Consider the following 12860-nt stretch of genomic DNA (forward strand, 5'->3'; position numbering starts at 1 on the left):
GTTTTGTGGAATGTAAACTTGTGATCACTTCGATATATCGTGGTAACAATCGGCCAAGTTAACTTTGGTTGAAGACAAACGAGCATGCAGAATGTTTCAGCGGGCCGCAAATGTAAACAAATGAAATATAACTTGACTGTGGACTGCTGGGGGGTAGCACGATTCAGTGTAAAATCTAGTTCTGTACGCGTACTCGGCATAGTTCAAACTATGGAGGTAAAAAATACCTCCATGTTTAAAACCAAACATGTTCAATGACAGCACTGTTGTCTTGGTAGGTTTTAATCTTAATGCCAATGTATCTAATGTGCATACCATAAGTCTTATAGTATTTTTAAGAGGCTTGTAAACTTATGAAAACAATCATGAAAAAGTTACATGTCCTTTTAAAAAGTAGAACTTCATCTATTTGTCCGTGAATACAACAGAGGCCACATTTCTGCATATTTTTTGTTCGGAAAATGTTCAAAGTTAGCCAATATGCTATGAACATTTGGGTGGGAGAACACTGCTTATCCTGTTTAATAGGTATTATTTTTTATCCACTGTACAGACATGTACATTTTGGGTACAGCTATTTTCAAAGACTCCCACCATAACATTGACCTCTCTTTTCATGAATACAAAAAGCCTGATAATATGATTCAGTTTAAAAAAAATATTGACTACCAGTTGCCATAAAATGACCACCAAATTTAAAATGTGGTGGTCAAAATGACTACCAGGATAAAATGTTAATTTCGAGCCCTGTTTGACCACTCTTTTAATTGACCACTCTATTTTTTTCCTCAAAGAGTAATTTTATTTTATCCTTACTAAGTCAACCATAAATTGAAATTCGAACTTTCTCTATCTGTATTTATTTGACCACCCTATCATGACAAACTATTATGAGCAATTTCTTTTGGATAACATACAGGGCACAATAAATGACGGTTCAGAATATGTCAAAGTTGGGATTCAGGAAAGTTGCCTTTACATGTTTTACTCCTCCAAGATGGTAGGCATTTCACTATGAACTGTCAAAAAAGTTGAACTTTCTGATAATTCTACACTAAAATTATTTTGGCTTTGATGATTTCCCAATTAATTCAATTATTTAAAATCATATCAATTATTTTTTTCTGGGTGAATTGATAGGATTTATACAGTACAAGAATTACATACTGTAAGTCAAATTTTGACCAAAAATGACAAAAAAATTCCTTAAAAATACACCTTTGCATATTCCATCACAATTTGAACAAATCTAAGTTGGGTTATCCCTAGGGACCTGTATACCAAATAACAAAGCTGTCTGACCAGCGGTTATGAAGAAGATTTTTTACCAAAAACGCCTTTTTTAGCATTAATTTGCCTATTTTCAACAATATCAAAAAATTAAAAAAAATAATTTCTCAAAATCCTATTTTTCATTTACACAACAAATATCAAATCAGTAAGTACTGCGGTTCTCAAGATATTTGAGTGGACGGACGCCTCACAAACGGACATACATACATACATACATACATACATACATACATACATACATACAGACTGACGACGGACGCCGGACGGATACCCATCCCAATAGCTTCTACAGACTATACCGGTAGTCTATAGTAGCTAAAAAATCATAATAAAATGGCCGCCTGGCGGCCATATTGGATCATATCACAAAACAAATTGGCGTGCATATGTATGACATAGATCAATGTCCTTGTACTAACTTTGAATAAAATCGGTTGAGATATGCCTGAGTTATGGCTCTGTACATGAAAAATTCGTAACAAAATACTTGTTGAAAATACCTGCTGCCGACACAGAAAACGGGTCAAGAGTTCAAATCAAAAGAAAAAGTAACAATTATTTTCATAAATTTATATAAGAACAATAGTCCTGTTTTTTTGCATACTAAAAATAGATTTTTCTCACTCTGTACCGCCAAATACGCATATATGGTATACGTCGACCGTCGCGACATGAAGTTATAGGATGTATTTTTTATGGATAATTCGGACGTTAATTGTACCAGAAAACATGGAGTTTTGAAATAATCCAGACGTGGGATGACTGCAACTGTGATGAACAGTTGTGCAGTGTGTGTTGCCCAATGCAGCGAGAGCTGGACGCGACACTGTTTGTGGCAGTTGACACGCAAATTTCGTCACAGTCGCCCAGGAGTCATCCCATTGTTATTTTGAACTTCTTGGTCTACATCGTTAGGACACCCTGGTCTGTTGCAGCCCAAACTTTGGTAAAGAATATCTGACATACCATTACTGTGAGGAAGTGTCAATTTATTAGTGTGTGAACGAATACTATCTTCATTTTAAAGAGCGGTAGGATATATCGCCTCTTGACTCCCGCAATATCAAGCAAAGTACACGGTGCACTGTCCCCTCAATTCAATAATTCGTCTGCATCACACTCAAATATGCTGCTTCAGAGATGTATTTTATCATCGATCCCAACTTATTTTCACCAAGAGGTGAGTTACAGACCCACACTTTATCTGTATATCAAAATTTGGTCTTCTGTCTTTGAAACAAAGCGAACTGTTTTGGTTTTTCTCGAGGGTGTATGGTTTACATATACTAGGTACGTTCAAATGCAGCGACTCAGAAATTTTTGAAATGCTGGTTTAGGGGCCAGTTTTACCACTGCTATCAGTGCGAAAACAGTATTTTAGCATCGGTGGAATGAGCTCTCGTCCAATCAGAATGGCGCATGGTAGCATGATATAATATAATTGTGGATATATCTCTCTAATTAGGAAAGTTCATTACATTAGCAATTACAAAATTAATTAACATGACACTGATAAATGTCTTTTTCATTGTTAAAGCAATGTAAGCTTAACATCTGTACCAAGTTTCATGAAATTTGGTGCAGTATTTCTTGACATATAAGTCTGAGACTAATTACGAAACTTAGGTAATTGACATGATACTGCTAAATGCCGTGAAACAAATTGATGTGCAAATGTATGAAATATGTCAGTGTCCTTGTACCAGCTTTGAATGATACTGGTGTGTCAGTTTTTCATAAATACGATGGCTGCTTCCCGTCGCAGATTGACATACATAATGACATCATTTGTTTACCTGCTGAATTCTAGAACGCGCAAGGCAACATCCATACTCTTACGTTGCCAACAGACATCAAGGCTGAAATCGAGGTGTAAGGACAAAAGCATAATGTCAGTTTCTTGAAATTTATACTGAACAGGCACGCACTTAGTTTACACAGGATTTCACCAGAATTTAGAAATAAGAGCTGATGTCACCTGCACGGCTCTACTGTCGCCACACGCAACTATGATCTGAGCGAGCAGATGTTTTCCTAATCTCGTGCTGGCTTTGTGTACGAATGGAACGTTTGTGGATAGCAACGCGCATAGTAACAAGAATCAAAATAGTTTAGAAATGCACGTGATTGCCCATATTTGGGCACCGGGCAGGGGCGTGATACGTAAAAAAATGCATGGATCTGAGGGCGCTTTCTCCCACAGCTTTACACAGGCAGGTGAATGTAGGTATATGATAATTATACTAACCTCTGGTGTTTCAGCAGGGCAAATCATTCCCCACAGGGAATTGTGAAGCTGACGAGGTCTGGCTAACTTTCCATCACGGCCAATGGGAGAGTTCAATCGTCGAAGGTGAGACAGTGTTGATGCAAAGGTAAGCCTGTTCAGTACCTACGGATATGCAATTTACAAGTAGCATGTAATTGTAAATGACATAGTCCCCACTTGATAAACAAATATAGAAACCATTGACGGAAATGATGGTGAAGTGATATTAGTCGATGGATATCCAGAAAATGGTGGGGAATGGTTATTATTGTTATTATTATTATTATTATTATCCTTTATTCAGGTCAATGATCCATACAATAAAAATAGTGACAATATCCCTGTTCGCTCCCATATAGTTATCAAAACAAGCTAACAATTGTATGAAACATGGACATACATACAGACAGACTGACATATACACAGACTGGCACAGAGTGACATTGGCTCACAAGTGTGCCTTAGCCCATGGAGAGTGATAAAGATATAACAAACACCTGAATGTAACAACAAAATAGTTAAATATAGGCAAACAGGCACTAAGGGTGAATATGTTACAGCAATTTGATTAGTTTCTTTTCCTTTTCTACTTCTGTAATAATTTTTACGACAATCAATCTGCAAGGCAGTTTATGTATTGACAAATATGTTATCTTTTACAAGCACACAGCAAACTATTCTTGATTTTTCATTTACAATATTTGACATAGACTGAAATACCCAACAAATGTTTACATTTTGACCATACACCAGATACATGGAGAGATTTCAACATACAATCATTAACTAAGAAACCCTACAGGGAAAAGTGAACATTGTTTTCTTCCAGGTCAGCTGTTGCATCCACATCTGGAACAACTTACAAACCTAACCAATTACGCAAGGATGATCACACAAGAGATGAAGTTAAGAAATTTAACTGTGGTGAACTTGACTATTCCTTTCAAATCCTTTCCTAACTTGACATCTCAAACTTAAATACACTGCATGGTTAATTGCATGCAGAAATACATCAGGGGTGGACCATTTGAAAAAGGGAGGGGAGGGTGTCTGGAAGATTGATGAGATACATTATCTTTTTTATCCAATCCATTGAACATTCTTTTTTTCGATACTCTCCCACCTTTTCTTTTTGTCAAACCTTCTCTGGCTGATTTTTTTATTGACATTGTTTGGATTTTTTTTCAAAATCTGCTAGACCCCCCTCCCTCACTCGTAAACATTGAAAAACTTTTTGAATATATTTGTTAAAAACCAAACATGCTGAAATCACCTCAGCTATGTTTTCTAATGATTTTTTACCACATTTCAACACAAAATACAATTTACCATATCAAATGCTTACTAATTTACTACAGTACGTATAAAATTGCCATAACAAATCTTAAAAATACAGAATGAAAGACATTCCAGTAAAATTGACAGTTTCTCAAAGTTGCCCCAAAAATTCAAAATTCAACCTAATTTCAATATTAACAAAAACCCTAACAACCTGTTTACTAATATCAAAGCAATCAGACCGGTAAATTTTGAGAAACAATTTTTTGACCAAAAATGAGAAAAATTGCCCCCAAAAACAAAAATTGCAGATTTCATCATAATTTCAAAAGATCAAATTTAGTTCATCTATAAAAACCTGTATACCAAAATTTCAAAGCTGTTAGACAAAGCTGTTAGACCAGTAACACATTTTTTGGTGGGACGGAGGCACCGTGGACCAGTGGTTAGGGTAACGGACTCACTATCGGAGGGTGGTCAGTTCGAGACCCTGTTCAAGTCCCGGTAGATCCAGAGTATCGGATTCACTGTCGGAGGATGGTGAATTCGAGACTCTCGCTCGGTGTTGTGCCCTTGAGCAAGGCACTTTACTCCTCTGTGCTCCATTGGGGTCGTGGGTTATGGGTACCTCATCCTGTAAATGGGCTAGCACCCGTTGGATGATGGACTAAATAAAAAACAAAACAACAAAATGGAAAAAATTGCCCCCAAAATTTAAAATTGCAGATTTCATCATAATTTCAATAAATATCATTCAGTTCATTTGTAGGAACCTGTATACCAAATTTCAAAGCTATCAGATGAGTAGTTTTGAAAATACAAATTTTTTGACCAAAAATGGAAAAAATTGCCCCAAAAATACAAAATTGCAGATTTCATCATAATATTCCATTAATATCATTCAGTTCATCTTTAGAAACCTGCATACCAAATATCAAAGCTATCAGAGGAGTAGTTTTGGAAATACACATTTTTTGACCAAAAATGGCAAAAATTGCCCTAAAATTACAAAATTACAGATTTCATCAGAAATTCAATATATATTACTGAGCTCATCTATAGAAACCTGTTTACCAAATTTCAAAACTATCAGAACAGTACTTTTTGAGAAATACATTTTTTGACCAAAAATGGTAAAAATTGCCTGAAAAATGTAAATTTGCATATTTCTGCACAATTTGAACAAATCTGAAATAGATCATCCCTAGGGACATATGTACCAAATATCAAAGCTCTCTGACAGGTAGTTTTGAAGAAGATTTTAAAGATTTTCTTACCAAAAATGACAAAAATTGCCCTAAAAATACAGATATGCAAATTTTACCACGAGTTGAACAAATCTGACTGAAGTCACCCTGAGTAAACTGCACATCAAATTTCAAAGCAATCGGACAAGCGGTTTCAGAGAAGATTTTTTGACCAAAAACACCAAAAAATGCCCCAAAAATACAAATATGCAAATTTCACCATGATTTGAACAAACTTAAGTGAGGTCACCCAAAATGAACTGCATATAAAATTTAAAAGCAATTGGACCTGCTGTTTCAGAGGAGAAGGCAATTGTTGACGGACGACGACGGACAACGGATGACGACGGAAAATCTACCTATTTGATAAGCTCCACGTCGCTGACAGCGGAGCTAGTAAGAGGGGGTCAACAATTTCCTATATCTATCTAACCGCTGATCCATTTGGCATCATTTTTCGGAATCAGAACCTTGACATTAGTCTAAACATCTGTACCAAATATCAACACAATCTTTTCAGCAGTTTTTGACTTTTTGTCGTTTACAGAAAATGCTCACTGTCTGACATCCCACTCAACCCCATCTTAATAACATAATGACCTATGGTCATTATGTTAAAAAATAACTGCATCATATTATTGTACGCCACCTTCAATTTTGATATTTGTTTAACACTATATTGACACCAAACATTAAACACTGAATAAAAACTTTTAAAAAGAGTGCACCTCACTTTCTCAGAACAGTTGCCAAATTTATAAACAACAAGTCATCGTTGATGACACAGTCCCCACTTGTTAATGGGTATTTTGATTACAGGTCCTCAGAGAGGATAGAGTCCTCTTCATTAGGTCTGTGATAAAAATACTTTTGAATGAATTCGCTTGATACATGTCTGAGTTATGGTTCAGGACATGAAAAAATCGTAACAAAATGGTCGCACAGTGGCCATATTGGATCGCATCACAAAACAAATTGATGTGATAGCTATGACATAGGTCAATGTCCTTGTACCAACTTTGAATAAAATCGGTTGAGATATGCCTGAGTTATGGCTCTGTACATGAAAAAATCGTAATAAAATGGCCGCCTGGCGGCCATATTGGATCGTATCACAAAACAGATTGACGTGCATATGTATGACATAGGTCAATGTCCTTGTACCAACTTTGAATAAAATCGGTTGAGATATGCCTGAGTTATGGCTCTGTACATGAAAAAATCGTAATAAAATGGCCGCACAGCGGCCATTCTGGATCGTATCACAAAGCAAATTGCCGTGCACAGCTATGACATTTGTCAATAAGCTTGTACCAACTTTGAATAAAATCGGTTGAAACGTGCCTGAGTAATGGCTCTTTACATGAAAAAATCGTCATAAAATGGCCGCCTGGCGGCCATATTGGATCGTATCACAAACAAATTGACGTGCATATCTATGACATTGGTCAATGTCCTTGAACCAACTCTGAATAAAATCGGTCGAAACATGCCTGAGTAATGGCTCTGTACATGAAAAAATCGTAATAAAATGGCCGCCTGGCGGCCATATTGGATCGTATCACAAAACAAATTGACGTGCATCTGTATGACATATGAAGTAATCCTTGTACCAAGTTTGAATGAAATCGCTCCAGGCATCTCAGAGATATCTGTGTGAACGGACGGACGCACAGACGCACGCACGCACACACGGACGGACATGACCAAACCTATAAGTCCCCCCGGACGGTGTCCGTGGGGACTAACAAGCGACCTAGCGGCCGATACAGCTCCGCTGTGTTTATGTAGAGAATAACTGTTTTTGACACATGTTGATGAAGAAGGTGGAAATCTTTGATAGCTCAATGCAGTGGCCAGAAAAAAGTGGCTAAAATATCTGCAAAAATACACAATAGAAGATTTCATTGTACTTTGAATATATCACATTGGATCATCCCTAAGAACATGTCAACCAAAGCTATCTGATGAGTAGTTTTTTGGAGAATAAAATTTTCTGACCAAAAATGGCAACAATTGCCCCAAAAAATTATATTTGCAGATTTCATCATAATTTCAAAAGATCAAATTTAGTTCATCTATAGAAACCTGTATACCAAATTTCAAAGCTGTTGAACAGTACTTTTGAGAAACACATTTTTTAACCAAAAAATGGAAAAAATTGACCCAAAAATTCAAAATTGCAGATTTCATCATAATTGCAATAAATATTATTTAGTTCATCTATAGAAACCTCTATACCAAATTTCAAAGCTATCAGACGAGTAGTTTTGGAAATACACATTTTTTGACCAAAATTGGCAAAAATTGCCCCAAAAATACAAAATTACAGATTTCATCAGAAATTCAATATATATTACTGAGCTCATCTGTAGAAACCTGTATACCGAATTTCAAAGCTATCAGACCAGTGCTTTTTGAGAAACACATTTTTTGACCAAAAATGGCAAAAATTGCCCAAAAATTACAAAATTGCAGATTTCATCATAATTTCAATAAATATCATTGAGGTGATCTGTAGGAACATGTATACCAAATTGCAAAGCTATCAGATGAGTAGTTTTGGAAATACACATTTTTTGACCAAAAGTGGCAAAAATTGCCCCAAAAACACAAAATTGCAGATTTCATCATAATTTCAATAAATATCATTTAGTTCATCTGTAGAAACCTGTATACTAAGTTTCAAAGCTATCAGATGAGTACTTTTGGAAATACACATTTTTTGACCAAAAATGGCAAAAATTGCCCCAAAAATACAAAATTACAGATTTCATCAGAAATTTAATATATATTACTTAGTTCATCTATAGAAACCTGTATGCCAAATTTCAAAACTATCAGACCAGTACTTTTTGAGAAATACATTTTTTGACCAAAAATCGCAAAAATTGCCTTTAAAATGCAAATTTGCATATTTCTGCACAATTTGAACAAATCTGAAATAGATCATCTCTAGGGACATATGTACCAAATATCAAAGCTATCTGACTGGTAGTTTTGAAGGAGAAGATTTTTAAAGATTTTTTTACCAAAAATGACAAAAATTACCTTAAAAATACAAATATGCAAATTTCACCACAGTTTGAACAAATCTGTCTGAAGTCACCCTAAGTAAACTGCATATCACATTTCAAAGCAATCAGACGAGCGGTTTCAGAGAAGAAGATTTTTTTACCAAAAACACCAAAAAATGCCCCAAAAATACAAATATGCAAATTTCACTATGATTTGAACAAACTTAGGTGAGGTCACCCCAAATGAGCTGCGTATAAAATTTTAAAGCAATTGGACTTGCGGTTTCAGAGGAGAAGGCAATTGTTGACGGACGACGACGGACGACGACGACGACGGAAAATCAACCTATTTGATAAGCTCCGCGTCGCTGACAGCGGAGCTAATAAAGTTGGCTCTGACATACAAACATGGAAGCTGCCTTTGCATATCTGCATCATGCATCGTCACCTGACAAAGACATAACATATCCTGGATACTTTTTGCTATTTACAAAATTTAAAGGTTTCCCATACAAAAATACACAATACGTGTATATATTATATTGATGTGCATATGCAGTTGATGTCTGATTTATGAATGGAATTAGCTCAATATGAGATATACTTGGGTGTGTGATTAAAGGTTGCAATGTGGTTATATGAGGTCTGAGTGTTGGCCTGTGATAAAAATACCATCAAGGACACTATGTGCTCACATTCGGTTTGAATTGGTCCATTCGAGAACTATTTAAACCAGGAAAAACAAGAATGACAAAAGCAAATAAGGTCTCCAACTTTGGTACTGGAGGTCATCTTTAGGAACATGCATATCAACTTCTATAGCAATGGGACAAGCAGATCCTAAATACATAAGCAAATGTCAACAACAAAAAACAGACAGAGAAGGCTTGATAAAAAGAAAAGGTGGGAGTGGGCAAAAAATGTACAAGGGATCTGGTAAACAAGTCATCGTTGATGACACAGTCTCCACTTGTTAATGGGTTAATGGGTACTTTGATTACATGTCCTAAGAGGATAGAGTCCTCTTCATTCATTAGGTCTGTGATAAAAATGGCCAAGAATGAGTTCCATGGTGATGAAAACATAAAACCAATGTAGGCCACCATCCTAAAGTTCATAAAATGAGTCAACTAGGAATTAATCAACAGGATGTTGCAAAACATTTTTGCACACAATTCTAACACTTGACAGATTATCACTGGTACCATATTTCATAAAGTTTGATGCAGTATTTACAACACTATGAGATCAACATCTGTATCAAGTTTCATCACATTTGACGCTGTATTAATTTGTGGCTATATCATCCTAATTAGGAAAGTTCATTACTTATGCAATTACAAATTAATTAAAATGACACTGATAAATGTCTTTTTCAATGTTAAAGCAATGTGACCTTAACATCAGTTAACATCTGTATAAAGTTTCATGAATTTGATGCAGTACGTATTTCTTGACATATAAGCCTACTTACGAAACTTCAATAATTGACATGTTGCTGCTACATGACGTGAAACAAATTGACGAGCATATGTATGAAATAGGTCAATGTCCTTGTACCAACTTTGAATGATACTGGTGGAAATATGTCTGAATTATGGCTCTGTACATCTGAAAATTGTAACAAAATCACCGCCATGCAGCGATATTTGATCTTACTGTTTAAAAAATAGCGCCAATAGCACTTGATCACAACTGGCACATTGTGAAACTACTCATAATTAATGAGGTACAATATGTGGCGTCATGCGGTGTCCCATCATACCATATATGAAGGGTGTAGCACTTGTGGTTACTGAGTTATGGGCAAATATGTATATTTCAGGTCAAATGTCACTGAGGTCATGTGACATTTTGTCAAAAAAATTGAATTGCTAAGTCATCCCTATATACCAAAAATCAGACCTACCTCTATTGGCTCGCTCAAAATTAGATATGCACATAATTAATGAGGTACAATATGTGGCGTCATAAGGTGTCCCATCATACCATATATGAAGGGTGTAGCACTTGTGGTTACGGAGTTATGGACAAATATGTATATTTGAGGTCAAAGGTCACCGAGGTCACGGGAGATTTTGTCAAAATATTTTATATATCTGCGTGAACGGAGGGACATGACCCAATCTATAAGGCCCTGGACTTCATCCATGGGGACTAAAAACTGTGTCACTGAACCCTTTTTGCAATATGAATATGATGACAAACTAAATTTTTATTTTACTTGGCCTTATACATGGGATTCTATAGACAGCTGACTTATACATGGTAGTCTATGGTGTGTGTAAACTAAAAGTCCTCTAACATGGCCAAATCGACGTGCATCTGTATGGGGTAGGGTACTATCCTTGTGCAAAGTTTGAAAGAAATTGACCTGGGCATGTCTGAGATATCCGCGTGAACAGACGGACGGATGCACACACGGACGCAGGCACGCACACACAGACATGACCAAACCTATAAGTCCCCCGGACGGTGTCTGTGGAGACTAATTAGACAGACCACGAAGTCAATGAGCAACATACAGCTGAAAGACTATTTTTCACATTGCGATTTTAAGCCCATTTTATGAGAAAAGGGACATGTATATGTATATGTATATGGAAAAAACAGCAGAAGACATATTTGTAAATTGTTTGTTAAGTGACAATCATATATGCATCTCTTGAAATTTTGTGGTTATAAGGTATAACAGTAGTGTAAGAATAATGAGGTTAGATAGTTAGTAAAGCTAAGTTGATTGTAATTAAGATTACAAAATTATACACTAAGCTGAGGAAATCTGAATGAAATAAATGTTGAAAAGTAGCAAAGTTATGGTCATCTTTTGTCTAATACCTTGTGTAAGTTCATGAACTTTACATAAATCTTGCTATAGATTTGTTGCTAATGGGCAATAACTGTGTTTCAGATCATTTGAGAGCAATCCATCCATGACAGGTTTAAATTGTAATATACTTCTATTTAAAGGAGAGAAACTTCTCAAATAATTTTTTTCCCTGTAATTTCCTGTGAGAACACATGGACATGCGTAGGACTCTATATGCTGGTGCTACCTTGCAACTTGTCATGGCATTGTCTAACCTGTTCACCCCAATTTCCTGTAGACAGGTCCACACTCACCATTGATAACAATGGGTTTGGGCCATACCATGGTAGTGAAAGACTGTAACATGTGAGGTCATGGATACTTCATCTCAGGAATGTCAAAGTCTGTATATTGACTCAAGGATGTTTACATAACAAATGCTTAGGGTCATCTCAAAAGTGAGAATCTAAACTATGAAATATGTTTTTTTTTATTGCTTTTGATACCCAAAAGAGCATAGAAATCTCTTATACTTTGAATCAGCCATCCTGCATATTTCTAACATTCATCAAAACCTCATTTCTGTTCCACAACTCATAAAACAGTCCACAATGCAGGATTGGTGTACATTCCAAAACTACATATATGAAAGACCCCTAAAATCAATTAGTTAAAAAGGGGGGTTACAAATTTCCCAAAACTATATAACCTCCGCTCCGTTTGGCTCCATTTTTCGGAATTGGAACCTTGAAACCAGTCTATGTATCGGTACCAAATATCAACGCAGTCTGTTCAGCAGTTTTTGACTTTTTGTCGTTTACGGAAATGGACAACATCAAACACCGGTTGAAACCACCTCTATATCACAACTTCCAGTTGTGATAAAAATGTATGCGAGTTGGCAATAAAGTGATTTTGCAGTACCATTCAAAATATGACTGTTTTAC

General features: G+C 35.9%; 1 protein-coding gene and 1 long non-coding RNA gene across 3 annotated transcripts in view; one reads left to right on the top strand and one right to left on the bottom strand.

Moving 5' to 3' along the window:
• The window catches only part of LOC139120884 (uncharacterized), a 466659-nt gene that overhangs the window by 368626 nt on the left and 85173 nt on the right, over nt 1-12860 (top strand). The gene's annotated exons all lie outside the window — the stretch shown is intronic.
• LOC139120881 (DNA-directed RNA polymerase II subunit RPB2) overlaps nt 1-12860 on the bottom strand; it is a 412063-nt gene that overhangs the window by 222210 nt on the left and 176993 nt on the right. For both annotated transcript variants that reach the window (XM_070685501.1, XM_070685502.1), the window contains exon 10: nt 3542-3685. In XM_070685501.1, coding sequence (XP_070541602.1) covers nt 3542-3685 — 144 coding nt within the window. The remainder of the gene's footprint in view (nt 1-3541; nt 3686-12860) is intronic.

This window comes from Ptychodera flava, chromosome 20, assembly GCF_041260155.1.
Source record: "Ptychodera flava strain L36383 chromosome 20, AS_Pfla_20210202, whole genome shotgun sequence".
In the NCBI taxonomy this organism is placed as follows: domain Eukaryota; kingdom Metazoa; phylum Hemichordata; class Enteropneusta; family Ptychoderidae; genus Ptychodera; species Ptychodera flava.